The sequence below is a fragment of the Arctopsyche grandis genome, chromosome 6 (assembly GCF_051622035.1).
Source record: "Arctopsyche grandis isolate Sample6627 chromosome 6, ASM5162203v2, whole genome shotgun sequence".
Lineage (NCBI taxonomy): Eukaryota > Metazoa > Arthropoda > Insecta > Trichoptera > Hydropsychidae > Arctopsyche > Arctopsyche grandis.
In genome coordinates, this window is record NC_135360.1 from 11,773,405 (window position 1) to 11,792,274 (window position 18,870).

The following is an 18,870-nucleotide window of genomic DNA, read 5'->3' on the forward strand; positions in this document are numbered from 1 at the left end:
ACAATGAAATGAAAGTTGGTCCAAAAAGTTTCACAATTAGAATCGTATGTAATATTAAGAACCAAATTTAATCAAATTAATGGTTTTGATTACTTAATATAATACATAATTAGTTATATCTCTAAATTGGTGTTATAAATAGACAGATGCAGGGTTCAAATTTACATCGGACATGTCTTTTTAAGAATTTTTCGATTTTATTATATCTGGTTTATGTACACATTGGTGAGAATTGAAAATTATTAAAATCACCATGAATAAATTCGGATCTATCTTCTTTGGAAGACAAAACTTGATACTATTGGAAAAGCATCTTTCACGATACTCCAATATATGGCAAATAATTAAAATACGAATAATATGTACATATATACTTTATTTCAGTAGTCTTTGCAGTAGGCAAACTCTCGATTGCTATTGGTCGAAAAGATTTATACGCAAAAATATGCGAAACTCAGAATGCGCAATTCTTATTGGTCAGAGCATCTTATTACCTTCTTTGTTGTTTTTTTTTATAATTTGTAATTATTATTATTATTAGATGTTTGTGTATTTATCTGTTTTGTTTTTGTTATGTCTAATTTCTTTAGTTATTATTTTGTTTTTTTTCTTTTCTGTTATATTTTTGGCCATTGTGGCGCATTAGGAATTCCTGTAATGCTACAATGGTCCAAAGTTTAAATAAATAAATAACTAAATAAAGTATATTAACTACTTTTGAAAGCGAGAGTGGTATACTATACAAATAAATTAATAATAATTTAGATTTAATTTATTAAAAAAAAAAAATACGCGCACCAAAAAATAAATTGTATTAAGCTAATTATTTTGGTAAATATTTATTATACACGTAGATTTAATATGTAGTAAAATTTTTCGATATGACTGTTTCAGATTTTTCATGGTTTACATTAAGCAAATGTTTATTTCAATTACATATGTATGTATGTACATATATGATTTTAAAGTATTGAAAATATTAATGAAAGATTTCAAAGCACTTTCTATTGAATTCAACCCTTAAAAGCTAGAATTTGAGTGCCGGTAAGTGAATATGAAGCGAAATTACGTTGTTATGTATTTATGCAAATATTTTTAATATGTGTGTTTGGAATTTAGTAATAGATAAATGATACATACGTATGCATGTATTTACATACATATACATATATTAAAATATTATAACTTTTACTAAATTATATTAATATAAAGTTAATATATTTTTCAATGTATGTATGTACCTTTTTGTTAAAAATAAAGATAGATAAAAGAATTAAATTAAAATAAATGGAAATCGTGCAGCAAATACGTTTTAAGGTTTTCAATTTAAACAGACAAAACCGTGGTGGGGTGGGCGGCCGAAGAGAAAATCGCAATAATTTATTCAATCTTTCCCGCAAAACCTTTAATCTTAATCTCGTGAAAGGTAAATATCGCCAGCGTTAGGGAAATGTGAGGATAAAACGGTCGAAAAATGCGAGGGCGAGGGGAGATGAGGACTAGTAGTTAGATATAACAGGTTTAAACACCGACAACCGAAAAATAAACTCTCTGACCTTTTCCAGCGACGGCCGCAAATTACTACATCTATGAAATATAAATAATTAAATTAAAAGTAAAGCGACATCAGTTCGAAAGTTATAAATTTCGCAGCGAGCGCGCATCATCAAATTACTTTTGAATAATATTTTTTTATTATCAATTTTCGTACAAAACCTGTCACATTCGTCACGAGAAAACACCACAACCGAAAATAGTCGTGTTTTTTTTATTATTTTTATTTATTTATTTTAAAAATTGGATGACCTCGGGAGCGTCACTGGGTTTGAAATATGCGAAAGGAAAAGATTAAAACATAAAACAATCTGGAGAAGGTCACACGGTGCGCAGTGGTGGTGGCCAGGGGGGAGGGGACAAAAGATAAATAAATAAATAAATGCGAAAATACGAGAGTGGAAAGTTGAAATGTGGCCGCCGACACACATGTGGTCGGCGACATGCGACTAATGGCCAACAACACAACACCTTCACAACACGCCGGGAACGGGTTGTTATTTTCCGCATTTAATGTATAAAAACATATAAACCAAACGTAAGCAACGAAAGGTGAAGACGTATTAAATAATGCTATTTGCAAATAAGAATTTTGGCAGAAAAACTTTTTGTTTATTGGTTAACTTTTATGAATTACAAAATTGACTCATTATGGACAGCCCGAATTTTCCGAAAATTCTCTATAACAATTTGTGAATTAAGTCAAAAAGAAATAGCGTTTTTGGAACTGAAAATTGGACTTCCACCAATTTCAAATATAACGGCTCATATTTTAGATTTAAAAAATATGTCATTATTTATAACCCAAGAGATTGTTTATATGTAAATATGTATATGTTTCACTCTGAAGAAATTAACAGACCAATTTCAAATATGAAAGGCTTGTAAATGTAATAATCACATAAATAGTTATAAAAATACATACTCACAAAATATTTATCGGAAGTACATAATGATATCAAATATGCGATATTCAAAATATCGCATCTCACATTCAGACATATACTCATTTGTACACGGACGGCCGGGCTAGCATGCGGGAATAGGATTACGCGGAATCACAAAGGAGAGGGGGAGGTGAAGTGAGGGGACTATGGTGATGGCCAGATGAATGTACATGTTGACCATCAGCAAGAATAGCTGCAATAGCCTCGAGTGTGGTTCGTGTAAAATTTTCATTCCAAGACTACAGCCATGAACACTTCTGAATAAACAGCTCGAAATATCATATCGACGAGCATGAGACTAGCGCATGTACCTAATAATAAAAAAAAATCATATTAAATTAAAAATTAATCAAGTCAGTGAAAAGTCCAGAAGATTTTGATAGGAAAAGTCAACCGTTCAATCATTAATTATTATGAGGGTACTTAGATAATGCTACGTTGAAAGCAAAAGTATACAATATAACTGGTAGATAGATACCTGTAGTAGAACATTTTAATGCGGTCATTAAAATGGATACTACACCATTCAGCTCAAAGTTTTATATGGGAGATTTAAATTTGGAGGTGTGTTGAAAAAATTTAAGGGCTCGCTCGGTCGGCGGGACGAAGATGAGACCAGGAAATGAGGGGGTGGGAGATAGGTGGCCTAAGAGGAATGAGTGTGGGTGGGGCGAAACCTTAATTGCGTTTCAGAAGTTTTTCCTACTTGAACTCACATAAACCGTTAACTGGGTTTAGTGAAAATCCCGCACGGAATAAAGATCACGCCAGCACAGGTCTCGGTCGCGCACCCCGAACAGTCTCCGGAGAGGGGGTGGAGAGCACCCCGGGTGGCAATAAATCTGAGGTTAGTGGATTTGGGCACGAGCAAGAAGCCCCATGTCCCTGGGCGAGCGATTACTTAAGACTGCATTTATTATACAAATTAATGGAATCCGAACAGAAACGATTGCCACAACCATACACGCAGCCACCCATTATAATGCACATTCGCCGGTAAATGTGCATGTTACATCAATAGTATTAACAGATTGATGCCACGTACTATACATTTTGAATACCACGTACTAAGATCTACGATTTAATTATATGAGCCGTTACAATTGAAAGTGGCGGAAGTTCAATTTTCCGTTCTAAAAACACTATTTCTGTTCGACTTAATTCAAAAATTGTTATCACTTCTTTTAATTCGATATGTCCATTAAATTGGGAAAGCAGAATAAACGTATTACAGGCCATCAGTATTTTTAAATATTGTTAAACCGAAAACATTATATTCAATGTTTTGCTAAGTATTTCTCGAAATGAAGAAAAGTGGACTTATGCCACTTTCAAATACCGGGAAATGATCCGGTAAATTTTCATTTCGTGTATTTAGTTTGTTGTTGTGACGACTACTCGTTGAATGGAGTTGCTTTATCAAACCAAATATATTTTATATTTATTATAAAAAAAATATATATTTCCTATAAATTTATACATATACTAGGGTTTTTACCTGACTTTGCTCGGTATTTGTAATATAAACCGCTTCAACATGGCTAATCTAATAGTAAACATTTTATTACATTTATTTGAATAGTTTTATTTTTTAAATTTAACGTCATGGATTCTACGAACCAAAATATACATACATACAAAGTCTCTTTCGAAATTATATATTAGATTATGAGAAGAACGAAAATTTGATAGTGCGATCGAAATGGTGCGATCTCTGGTGTTCCCCATTGCATTGTATGTATGAAGTCGAGACATGGACCCTGAAAAAGAGAGAAAGGGACATGCTATATGCATTCGAAATGTGGTGTTGGAGACGGATGCCATGGACTGCAAGACGCATAAACATCATTCTCAAAGTGACCACGGTTTCAGAGAGACTCTCCACAACATGTAGGAAAAGAGTTCTTTCCTGCTTTGGCCATGTTACCAGAAATAATGTGGAGAGTTTGGAGAAGCTCTGAATAGTCACCGAAACGTTGGAGGGAAGGCGAGCGAGAGGACGATCTGCCAAGAGATGATCAGACCAAATCACAGAACTGCAGGGATTGTCCCTTAACCCTGCCTTCAACTTGGCACAAAACTGGGAGAAGTAGAGATGGATCGTTCATTAAATTACAGACAATATGAATGACCACGATTCACAGCATTGAGCAAACGAGGAAGAAGATATTTTATCATTATGCCATTACGGGTTGCCCCTGAGCGACACCTATGATATTAAACTTGAGCATACACATGTAAATTTTAAATCACATTCTAATAGTGGTGCTGATGGTTTGCAAATTTCGACGAGGAACCGTTTTTAAAAATGAAATCAGATGGTTTGACATACGATACGACTTGGAGTCACAAATTTATAAGTCTGAATCTTAATTCTTTCTTTTATATCGAGGTCAACACTGGGCTTGAACCCGGAAACCTCTAGGTGGTTTGCATACACGCATCCACCGTGCTATCTGATGGCTAATAGCTAGTGGATCGGTGCAAATAAATAAAGCAAAGCACGTTCGACTGCACGCATGCTTCGTGCCTCTCTGTCATGGCAGGCCGCATGGTCACCAAAGCTCGCGTCCTGTCTCGTGCGGTCTCTCTCGCTCTGTCGGTTTATTTCGTATAGCTTTACGATATGCGAAAGGCGCTCTTATTTTAAGTATTAATATATATGATTATGATTTAGATTTGCTTTTTGTATATGTGATTATGATTTAATATATACATAAATTACTATAAGCGAAAGTGAATCACGCAAGCACTTAGTACAATTTCTAAAATTAAACAAAATAAAAATTCGCATCTCTTCACGGTATCAAAGCAAACATACCATAAATCGGCCTTCGCGATATACAGCCGGACAAAAGTATACGACCAAACTTATGAAAGTCCTTATTCGGAGACGTACTTTGCGCACAAAGGTTGCGGTCAGTCGTGAACGGTCCGAGGCCTTAATTTCAAAGAAGGCCAACATTAATAGAAGGGGGTGGACTCCGTTTAAGCGTCGGGGGGAGGGGGCTCGGGGTTCGGAAAGGGGTGGTCGGTGGGCGGGCAGGAAAACTGATAAATATTCTGCGGCCTCTTCACTCAGGCAATTAATTCACTCGCTTTTATAATAATGGAAAACTTATTACCCATTTGTGGACTAAAAGCCATTCGGCCAAGTCCAGGGTAATTCAACGCGATATCCAGCCGACCAGAATAATTGGCCGCAGTATCAAAACTATCGTGTGTCTCTTTCTATCACAGCGTACATACGTACTGGTTAGAGCGAGACAGATGACCAGTACAGGCGTCTTTAGGCTCACCTAGAGTTCGCCGTGTCGGCTTTTACTACATACTTGCTTGCTATGTACATAGGTATATATTAAATGTATTCGCGTGGAGAGGTCGTGATGCCAACTTTTAATTGATTAAAACTTGTGGTCATGATATAATCCGACCAGCCTCTGAGGCTGCAGCGCCTATTGAATTTGCGATATCCACCTCCCTTGCCTGTATCGCATGTGAGCAATTAAAACTATGTATGGTAGGTGCAATGTTGAAATCCAATCAACAGCGAGCGGTGCTCAATTTCGGTATTTGAATATTGTCATGGATATATTATATATATATAAATATATGTATTATACCTATTTGTTGACAAAGTTTTACGGTGGGTGGGTAGGAGCGAAAGATTGCAGCGGAGAAGAAGAAGAAGAATAAGAGCATCTCGCACAAAGAGCAACTTATTCCAAAGCTTTGAATACGAAGGCTTAACAAATACAAAATACTTGCGAAGTAGGAAGCTTGTTGTCGTAGACAGCCAAACATCTTCCTCTCAATGAAAAAGCCCGAAGCTAGAAACTAGCGGAAAACAATACAGAGATGCAATCAGACCTGAACGGAAAGCAGACTATCAAATGAATTAGCTGCACTTTGAAATGTTGACGAACGGAACACACACGCACTTTGACTTTGCATTAAAACTGGTTTTCTGAATTCGATAGCAAAATGAGATAACCTTAAAGAGCAAATTTTAACTGGAATGCTACTAATAAATTTAGATACTACATACATACATATATCATAATAGCGAGGTTAGTACACAAATCTATATTTATTATCCATACATAAAGTTTTATTCTGCTAAAAATAATTTGGAAATAAAATAAATTTAATTTTATAATAAATGTTAAAAAAAATAAGGTTTTTCAAAATTTACGTATATATGTATGTATATCATTTAAGTAGAAATAAATTCAATTTTAAAATTGAAATTAATTCAATTTTATACACCTTGCCCGGATGGTAAAAATGTGGCACTTTTTTCAGCCTTCTTTGAAATATTGTGTGGGAATAATAAAAAGCAATTTAAATAAATAATGTATAATATGATATTTACGTTAAGAAATCAATAAAATTGTATTATTTTAAATTAAGGATAAATATGGTTAAATCCTATTTTATAAATTACATAAATATATTAGTTCTAAATGCATCCACAGTGTTCAGAAACGCATCCTTCCGGTCAGACTCGGTCAAAGAGGCGGCACCGGAGATGCACCCGAAGCGACACGCGAGACTATCCAAAGCGACAGACGAGCCGCGAAATTCAATTTGTGCTGTTGCACCGCGAACATCATGAGTACCACCATGAGCGCAAAAAAAAAAACCAAAGCAAACGGCAGGTCAACAGCGCTAAAGTGAAACAAATTCGGTTCTCGGCGATTTATCGCATGTAAAACGTTATTTATGGGCCGCCGCTACGCGAATTAAAACACGAACCGCACGGAAATGCAAGCGAAAAGGAAAAATCGGAAAACTAAGGAAACGAACGTGTAGTTTGCGGATTTACAAAAAAATAAAATAAAAAGTGAATAAATAAAAGAAGCCACCTTTTCTGTGCTTTTGTGTCGAGACTTTTCCATTTGCGCAATACGGTAATGTATTGTCGTTTGTGCGGCACACTTCAAACGAAAATTTTCTAGAATTCTAGACACTGCTTGAAATAATCGAACAACTCCTCTATTAGTGCTTGAATTGTTGGAATTGCATACAAAGCTGGCGTAAAACGACTATTTATATACATATATGCTGAATATAAAAGGGTTGGATTATTTTGAAAATTTTCGTTGATTGAATACATACACAAAAAGTTATGTTCATGTTGATAACATCTAAGAGCCAGAGAAAAAAATCAGAGACACGTATGAAAATTGGATGTTTTGCGACAAAAGTAAAATGAGTCGCATCTATATGACAATATGGAACATGGATTCGGCTTTCCATCGTCCGGTTGAACAACACAACAACTAAAAAAAGGGAAAAACACAAAAAAGAATCATCATATAAAAGAATAAACGTTAGATGTAATGGCCACCATATTCAGGCGAAATGAATAAAGAGGCGGAACGGAACATCTTCATTTTCATATATATGTTTTTTAGTTAATTAAATGTTACCTACTAGGAGAGGCAAAGCACGATCGTGACATTGCGTATAAAGAATAAAGTTGAAGGGTAGGAGGAGGGAGACCGGGCAATTTAATCCCAAAAAAGGGGGAGGGGGTCGAATAAAATCTGTCCAAATAGCTTTCTCATGGATCTACATGCTAGGAACAAAAAACGGAAAATAAAGGCGATGAGCGTAACAAAACATGCAAAGACGCCAGGAGACCACGGGCAACAAAAAGAAAATTATGAGAATAAATCCCACCCCTCTGCCCACTCCAATGGCACGTGGAATATCTCACAGCAGTGAGCGATGTACTGATACAGTGAACATTTTTAGTTCCGCCTATTAACCCAAATAGTTGGTTCGTTTTACTCCCGAGATTTTTTTCTAATCAGCCAATTTGTATGCCTGAGAGCGGAATATGCCAGACTCGGTTGCGCCTCTCCCACACCACGGACCCTCCAGGGTCGGAATAGAGTGGGCCCCCACCAAAAGGTAGTCCTTTGGACGAATTGTTGACCCCCCCAGGATCCCCCTCAAGGCAATTGTCGCTTTCTTATTGCCGTCATTTGAATTTTGACAAAAATATGTATAGCAGCATCGTCGAGCGTAAGCTACAAGGTTAGTATGTACATTCTTTTAAATCACTAATCTATTTATATATTATATATGTATGTACTAATTAGGGATTTGGAATATTCGTCAAATGAATTATTCGAATAACGAATATTAAAATCATGAGTATTCGATAAAATTATATAAATTTTTTGATGTTGAAAAAAAATTATCAAAAGAAAAAAAAACGAGCATATTAATAGCAACAATATTTAAAATTTTAAAATACATAGTTTAAATATAAAAGTGCATTAAAAGTTTCAAATTTCAGATTTGTTCGCAGTTTCGTTTTGATTGATCCCGCTGTAGAAAATACTCTTTCAGTAGCGGTCGATGTAGACTTAATAGTTAATAAATAAGTATTCAATATATTTTTAACATCTCGCTTATTTTTTTAAAATGGTCTGAATCTTTGAACATACTTTTTTGTTTTGTTCATTATATCTTCGCAAATTGGGTCATTGTTTCCGAAAACTAGCCCAATTCAATTATAACAAATAAAAATCGAATAAAATTCTAAATGTTCGATTTTTGGAGTATCTAAGAAAGACCGAAAATATTTGAATATTGAATATTTGAATATTTTATTGGAATCCCTAGTACATATATACTAATATATAAAAACGTGTTTTGTACATGTACATACATATGTCTGTTTGTCCTGTATGCAAATCCGTCTTTTTTTTCAAATTAGGAATACCGAATTTGTCATATTACATCACGGACGAATCTTAAGGCGCAAACACACTAAATCAAATGGCACTTGTATATTACCTTGAATATTATATCACAGTACCCTAACATAGCGTAAATGTTTTTTGGAAGGAATCGGAGCCTGGGATTAAAGGGCTACCATACAGAAGCGCCGGTCGAAATATTTGACTCTGCCGGGTTGCGCTTGTTTGTAACGTGTATATTATAATGTATGTATATATATATATATATATATATATATATATATATATATATATATATATATATATATATATATATATATATATATATATATATAATATAATGTTACATATCACATACGAACACTACATACATATGTACGTGATTAGCATTCGTTTGTAGTATATCTTCACGGCAAACGAGGAAAAACTTCCAACTTTCCAAAGGGTAAATGTACTGGTTAGCTAACGATAATGACTGACGAATATATTATCTATAGAAGATTACACACTCACACGCCACGCCAGTTATGTATATTTTCTAGGAAGAATTTGAATGTGAATTATATAACATTGACTGGCGAAATCAATCAACTTTTTCCAAGTTGATACAACAATGGCGTTCGAAACAATATGTCGAAGAGCTTGATAGTGCGTATCATTATGCGAATGCCTCTTTGCAAATACACTTCCTTTCTCTTATGTAGGTTTGTTTATACGGTGGAATGAAATGAGATATTATTGTCAATCAAAAATAATCCACGATAAAACATAATAGCGAGTGCTATAAATTCGATGTATGTATGTATGCATAGCTGTGTAAAATTGTGAATATTTTTTAGTGCGAAAAATCAGGAAACGAATCAAGGGATATATTTACATAAAATAGAGTTTATTTTTATGTTTATTGAATATGGGACAAAGGGTGGATTTGCGTCTAAAAAGATATGATATCGTCAAGGCAGCTTTTCTTAGAGGGAATAAAATTTTTCAAACGCCGAAGCTTCGGCAAAAATATCCTGAAAAATTCAAACACGATTACTTTACTGAAAGACTGATTTATTAAAACACTCGATTGAAGCACACCGCAGGAAAAAAGCTCGTAAAAATAAATTTGTTTTTTTCCTTCTTGTCCTATGAAATGGGCAGATAGAGGGAATAAAGAAAAAGACACCGAAAAAAACGCAATGCCTTCTCCGAAATGGTCTATTAATTTTTCATATTATCATACGATTGTTTTTTTTTTCGTCCGCCGCGTGTATATTATTTAAATCCACTCCGAGAGGAAGAGAATAAACTTTTCTGGATTTCCGTTACGATCGATTCCGTTCATTAAAAATAATAAAACAAAGTAAGAACGCTCACTGAAAACAAGTCGTGTATTTCGAATACTAAATTCGGCAAACACTATAAAGTGCGCAAAATGAAACATACCTATGCCGATCGCGTTACGCACGAAAAAAATAAATAAATAAAATAGGAATGTCCCCATTCTATTGTCTCAATATACGCTCTAATCCCCTTCCCTTATTTTGGTAAACAGCAGTGGTAGAGGAGATGAACTAGCATAAAAAACGAAAAGTATAACAAGATACATGCATACATACGAGGTGGTTTTTACACGCGAAAGGGGTTTTCATTGCGTACAATGCAAAAAAAAAATCGAGATTTCAATAACATATTTGTCAGGATATAAATAAAATCATTTTACAAGGCAAATATTTCATCCATATTCGTGAATACTTTTATAATATAGTGACTCCACATAATATTTCAACCAAACAACTTGTGTTCGAATAAGATTCGACTGTATATATTTATATTTTTAAATCAATAAGCATCGACGGTGTTATTAATCACAATATCAATAAGCGATGAAAATTGAATACTTTTTATTTTGGATATAAGTTGTTTTAGGGACAATCGGTTTGCGGAGAAGCCATTGAGAGTTCCACAGCGAGACTAAGTTTTGTCAAGTAAAATAATTAGGTATTCTGGTCGTCGGCTATGCTGGCGCCACAGGGAGGGACCCTCTACTTATCGGCGACCTGTTATGTTTACAAATTTTCCTACCAACTTGTGATCTAAGCCCATTAACCGAACGCAATCTCACCAATTTGTACCCGAGTGTTTTAACGCACCGATCAATGCACTTGCCTATGTGTATTAAACGTTACAATGAATATAAAAGCGAAAAGATTACATACATACTTTGATAATATGGTGTATTTGTAGATCTACCCAAACAGTGTAAAGACATTCACCAACCTGCAAAGAAAAATATTTTTTATTAATAATAATATAAACATACTAATGTTGTGCCTGTTGATATTTCAATGGGTGGTTTCGGAAATAGATAAAATACATGCATTTAAATAAAGTTATGTATAGAGGTAGGATAGTCACAGTGCTATCCATTGTTCGGCAAACCTTTAACAATGCATTTACAACCTTTGAACAATACACGGCCCCCTCAGACTCCGGTGACTAGTTATGTATATGTGTATAATAATAATAATAACAAACAACAATAATTGTCGGAATCGGAACTGAAATAGGAATCGGGAATCGGAACTGAAATCGTAATCGGGAATCGGAACTGAAATTGAAATCCAAAATCGGAACTGAAATCGTAATCGGGAATCGGAACTGAAATCGGAATCCAAAATTGAAACTGAAATAGGAATCGGTAATCTGAATTGAAATCGGAATCGGGAATTGGGAATCGGAAATGAAATAGGAATCGGAAATCAATATAATAACCAAAATTTGTTATTTTGAATATAAATATGTTTATCTCCATACTTGTCGATGCATTAGCACATATGTATATACATACGTATGTATATACATACATACATACATATGTACATATATACATCATGTTATATTTGAAAGTGGCATAAATCCATTTTTGCATTTAAAAATACTGGTGGCCCGTAATACTTTTATCCTGCTTTTCCGAGATTCTTGACATATTGAATGAAAATAAGTGATACAAATTTGTGAATTAAGTCAAACAGAAATAATGTTTTTGGCACAAGGCGTATCTAAATATGTATTCAATTCCTCAGATGATATTCATTTTAAATCTGACACATCTAAACTACGACATAGTAATAAATGGAATAAAATTATCATAACGGCTATTATTATTGATGTGTCTTAAAGAAGATATATTTAAACAAAAATATTCTTAAAAATGAAAGAAGATAAGTTTGAAAAAAAAATTTTTATAAGTGGGTAATGTTTTGGAGAAATATTTCAATGAAATTTATTTGAAGAAAAACATTTGTTTAATAAACTATTTAGTAAATTTGAAGAAAAACATAAACAAAAAAAAGAAAAACAAATTAAGTAATTTCATATAATGTTTTAAATTTACTTATTACTGACAACTTTAATTATTTTTTATCTGTATCTTTTAATTTTTCTATTCGTACATTATCATCATCATTATCTACATCCATTCAACATCAACTGATGAATGAAAGTCTATCTACAAGGTTCTGTTTTGAGAAACTCGCATCCATCTCATCTCACATATTTTCGTAATCTCATCCAGCCATCTATCCTGTAGTTTTCCTTGCACCCTTTTACATTCTCTCGGGTACTATTCGAGTACTTCTTTCGTCTATTCTTCTAGTTACGTGACCCGCGTTCCATATATTTTTGTTTTTATTTCATAAAACACGATCACTCGCCTTTACAGATCACTCCAAAGTGATGAGTGCACTTAAACAGATACAATACAATCAATAATACATAAGCATTTTTATACAATGCGAATTCATACAAACATCCACAGTGATATTTATGGAGAAATTTTTGCAGCATTTTATAATCAAATTGGTGAACCCCTAGATGCTGAGAAACTTGAGATTAGCAAGAGAGATAGGAAAGGAAAATTTCAATGAAAATCAGAAAATTTGGCAACTCTGATAAGAAATGATCTAACTGGAGTCACAAATCAAGGTTTGGCCAGCAGCGCGACTCTAGTTGGACTCGAACCTGTGACCACTCTGCTCGAAAGCATAATATGTTAACCACTAGTCCACGCCGCTGGTTACATATGTACAACCGTACATACCTAGATATAAAACAGCTAATTTCACAAATTATTTAGGAAAGTTATTCATTGTATTGTATGTACAATACAGTCAAAGTTTGTAATCGGTAATTCCGAAAGAATATCAAGGCCGTATGTATACATACATACATACATATGTACATATAATATATTTGCATGTCGATTAATTTAAACAGTAACGATCGACATATCGTAGAATTTCTTTTATGTTTGAGAACAGGGGTAGGGGTGTCGAGAGCGCATACTATAAAGGGGGCGAAAGTTTCGCGAGTAAGTTTGACAGTGGCGTCCGTACAGATTAGAGGAGGGATTCGTTTTACGCGTGGACTAGCATACGAGTACGTCCTTAAGAGATTGACAATATCCAAAATTACATACGAAAAACATTCCCCAACACGAGTCCGGAATAAAAACGGTTACGTTATACGAGAGAGCGTTCTTTGTTTCAATGCCGCCATTACGGATGTTTATTATCATTTTTTAAGGCGAACACGCGAATATTTCTCTTCTTATGGCCGCCTTTAATTTCACGATGAAACTTTTCTTCTGCATTGATAGAATCTATGCCTCTTTATCTGCCATATAAATTATATACGTATTATAATATACATACATATGTACATATGCGTGTATGAAACGTGTTGGAGGGTGTGAGTCTGTGCGGTCGTATGTTATGCTTTTAGTTCAAATTACACGCGAGGAACTTTTCTTTTCATGGTGCGATTTTTTGCACACCGAAAACAACCATTTTATCTTTGGTGTTTCCCCACTTTGAGCCAACGAGCAGAAAGGAGCGATGCGTTGTGGCCTAGATAATTCCGACGGTTTAGAGAGATGAAAAGTAATATTATGATTGCTTTAGGTGATAAATTTTGCCGATTTTATGGGCCGGATTTACATATCCGCCGCTTATAGGAATTTTCTCCGGCCTCCCCCCGCCTCCCCCTCGCCGTATCCGCGGATAATGCAAACGGCATGTGTGAAATCTATAATTCATTCGAATATACGTGTGGGTTACATCTTGGTTTATTCCTCTTAATAAATATCTTGGCTTTTGTCATGGACCTATATTCGCGTCTGCTGAATTCGAGCGTATATTTTTATTCGGCGGAAATTATTACTATTTTTCAGACACTCAAGGAGATTGGGTCAAATGCTTTCGGCTGACATTAAAACCGAGAGTGATTTTTGCAGCAATTTTTAAATCAAATTTATTTTTTAATTATGCGTCAATCAAATATAGATTCTAGACGTAAAGTTGACGAATAAAATAATATTTCATTATTAGAAAAAAAAACGCTATTTATATAATTAAGAATGTATGAGTTGTTATATTTGAAAGTGGCGGAAGTCCAATTTTAATTTCCAAAAACACTATTTCTGCTCGACTTAATTCACTAATTGTTATCATTTATTTTAATTCGATATGTCCAGAACATCGGAAAAATAGAATAAACGTATCACAGGCCAGCAGTATTTTTAAATATTGTTAAACGCAAAACATTATATTTAATATTTTGCGATATAATTAAGAAATTAAGAAAACTGGATTTATGCCACTTTTAATTATAACGATTCATATATTTATACAATATTTTATAATTTATTTAGACTATAACAGACTATGTATATTGAGACCCATACTATTTGGAACCTTAATTTTAAAAAGGATATTAATTATATGTAATGAAAAGATTCAAAAAGGCTTTCCGAACTTAAATCATTCTTATATGATATGAGATTAAAATGAATGAATCTCTCCACATTGTACACGAAAAGAATGTGATCTAATCGGAGTTTACAAACTTATAATTAAACATTCAAATTACAATAAAAATATTCATAATATTCTCAGACTCCAAAAAGGTGTTCCTTATCAGACTCTCAAGTATTTATAAATATATAAATAATGATATTTTTATAATATATTAATGTCAATTAAAAAAAAAACAGGACATGATTGATTGATTAAATTGGAAAAGCTATGGGCTTTGTGTTATATACATATGTATGTATGTAATATACTTTTACGTAAAATGTTCAACAAAATTCTTATATACACATATTTGTTATTTAAACATTAGTGTTTTTTTTTATAATTAATTAATGTGTTAATACATGCGTATATAAAAAATATATTCACATGTATATATTTACATACGTACATATATGTATGTATAGAATACATATATTTTTATGTTTTTCATTAAAAATGACAGAAAGAAAATACACAATAAAAACACATGCAGCACATCGGACTTCTTTTACATCAAAATTTATTCATTACTTTTATATTCTTTTATAGGACAAACTCGGAACATATGAAAAGTAGCTATTTGGCCGGTTTTATATTTTTACACGGCGTACGGTGGAATGATGTCATTTGCATTTGTTAGGGGGTGGAATGGTTTTTTTTATTTTATTTTATTTTATTTTTCCCCCTAAACACGAATGGAGAATCTTGCAAGCGGAGAAAGTGAAAGCAGTCAACATTTCAGCATCGTAAAAGTGATTGTAATCTTATAAAGCGCACTCGCCGCAAGACAATATCAACCGTTAATAAGCAACAAAAAAGATTAAATCGAGCAACGATTTCACTTGTTAACACATGCATGGTACAATATAATATTTCTAATATGGAATGTATTGCGTACGAAACAAACAGCAGTGCCGGACTATTAAAAGTGGATGCGAAGGCGACAATAAAACTATTCGTTAAGTGAAAAGTTTGAGAAGCTTCATCATAGCATGGGGGGCGAGGGGAGGGCAGTGTGGGTGGACACACTGAAAAAAGCCAAATGAAAGTAAATCGTAAACGGCGATAAAATAAAACAAAAACAAAGGGGTTCCGGGCAAGTTTTGCGTCCTGCACGGTGTGTTTATATGGCGTGGGGTGGTTGGGGGTTGGGTAAATGTAAACGCGAAAAAAATGTTTACTGGCCGAAACACGAAAAAGGAATGACGACCAGTGGCACAGCTTTATTTCCATTTTGGAATGGCCTCTTTGGCCCACTACCTTTTACCATCCCTGTGTCAACAGCGTGACAATGGTACAGCGAGAATTGTAAAAAAAAATCTTTATCCAAATGTGTATCTTAATCAGAGGGAATTAATTTTCAGTCAATAGTTTTTAGATATCATTCCTAAATTTTGAAATGCCTTTTTTAAAAAAAGCAGATTATATAGAGTATACATATATGCATGTAGATACATCGGCGTAGCTACCAAACAGCAGTGTCATGCAAAGCATGAGGGCCCAGCTCGACAAGGGGCCCAAATTTCTAAACACTTAATATTAAAAAATAGTTATTGTCAATCTAAAAATACGAAAGTTAAAGAAGAACATACACAATTGAAATAAATTACGAAATTCACACGAAGAAATGAAATCAGAAGCAAAAGAAATGGCCAGTTAGTGGGGCTGAAATGATTATTTTGGAAACAAACGTCAAAATGTCATTTAACGTCGTGTTGATGAGTTAGCGTCCGACGATTCAACAATAGTGAACAACTATCCAGAGTTAATGTATTTTATAATATTACTAGTGGTTTTACCCAGCTTCGCACGGTATTTCTAATAAAAATCGCTAAAACATGGCTAATCTACATACATAAATAGTAAATATTCATTTTTTTTTATTAAATTTATTTGAATAGAAAAAAAGATATTTAACGACAGCCAATCAGAAATTACCTACACTCACAATGAATGTTTTTTTTTTATATATAAGGGAACCACAACTGAAAAAATAAACCTGATCCGGAACTGAAAAAGAAATCGGGAACCGGAACTGAAACAGTAATCCGGATCCGAAACTGTAAAAGGAATCCGGATCTGGAACTGAAAGAGGAATCCGGAACCGTAACTGAAAAAACAATCGGAATCCGGAACTGAAAAATAAATCGGGAATCGGAACTAAAAAAGCAATCCGGATTCGGAACTGAAAAAGGAATCGAAATCGATATCGATGTCGTCGTCATAGAAATTTTTTTCTATAACGTCACGGATTATACGAAACAAAACTTACATAAAGCATACACACAAAGTCTCTTTTGAAATTAGGTATATATTAGATTGACCAAGTAACCGATCAACTAAAAAGTCGCTTTCAAAGAATGCAGTTACTGAAAAACTATTTCACTTTTCAAAAGCAAATATTTTGGAAAATTGTTGAAAACAAACCCAGAAGTTTTCTTATAGGAACTTGATGCCCAGGTTCATTCGCATAACTTTTTTCAAATTTCAAATTTTTCGTAAAAAACTGTTTTCAAATTGGTCTAATCAGTCATTACGTGAATCTAAAAGTCAGTAATCAAAAGATAAATAAATAATATATATAAAATACATATACAACCAATATTTTCGAAGGGCTATTTGTGTCATGGTTAAAAAAGGAAAAGTATTAAAAACTGAAAAGTCATATGTATGTATATTTTTTATGGAATGCTATACACATAATACCTATTTATGTACGACATAATTTCCTTATAAACGAGTTCGTAGAAATTTAAAATTTAAACGACCATTACTGTTATGAAGTGATACGACCAATCTGAGCAACCATACGCAGTACAGACATTAATCACGACTGGAGTGCATTGAAAATGGCGTATTATCGGACGTTTGAATGGGTAGAGGACCGTGTATACGACCTTATGTACCTTTTGCAACGTCATAATGGCTCTCAAACCACACCAGAAGAATAAAAATAAATAAAAAAATCCATAAATTAATTAATATCAAGTACAAGTGTTTGAATGTATAGGTACATATGTATGTAAACATTTTACTGGGGTGTACTAAATGGTAATTTAATTTGAATCAACGAAATTGGGTTTTGAACAGTTTGAACAGCGAATGCGGATCGGGGATGTAATGTCGGTAATCCGTTCATTGTTAATGGTATTATGAAGGTGGGAAATGCACCCTTGCACATGCATTTATGCGAAAACCGTTTCAAACTGTGGATTTCAATGGCATTGAAATGTACGATGCTGTGCTATCTATCAAACATGAATTGATGTCACATTTATCTATCAAAATGTCCACTTTCAATTCAAGTACAGTCAACGTTCGATTTTCGGACGGCTGTACATCGTCATGTTTTAAGGACACTTATTTTTATTATTATTATTTTTAATATATACCTATGACAGCAATTACCCAAAGGCATCACATATGGTTAGATTAATATTTGTACATGTACTAATAATTTTGCAAACATAACTATGTACATAGAATACAAATAAATAAAGACATCTATGGACAATAAACACATTTTTCATGTGCAGCCGTTTTGCGAGAAATGCACTATGTAGCTAGCTTTTATAGGATTCAGCAAATTCGAGATGCTAATAATAGTTTGAATTTACGAGAAACTAAGGGGGAAGATACCGATATATTGAATCTGTCACAACAATTAAGCAAGGAAAATCGGAAAATTCTAACAGGAGGCGGTTCATCTGTGTTTTTTTTTTTAAGAACCAAAGATAAAAAGTTCGATTACTGTTTTCATATAATTTGTACCTATACCTATGTAGACAAGAACTCTTCAAATAATTT

The 18,870-nt window shown here is 33.6% G+C and overlaps 1 protein-coding gene across 1 annotated transcript in view; it reads right to left on the reverse strand.

The window, feature by feature from the left end:
* Nucleotides 1–10,348: 10,348 nt before the first annotated feature.
* Nucleotides 10,349–18,870, reverse strand: part of LOC143912591 (uncharacterized) — a 194,226-nt gene continuing 185,704 nt past the window's right edge. The window contains exon 5 of the mRNA XM_077431882.1: nucleotides 10,349–11,485. Coding sequence (XP_077288008.1) covers nucleotides 11,478–11,485 — 8 coding nt within the window. The 3' untranslated portion in view covers nucleotides 10,349–11,477. The remainder of the gene's footprint in view (nucleotides 11,486–18,870) is intronic.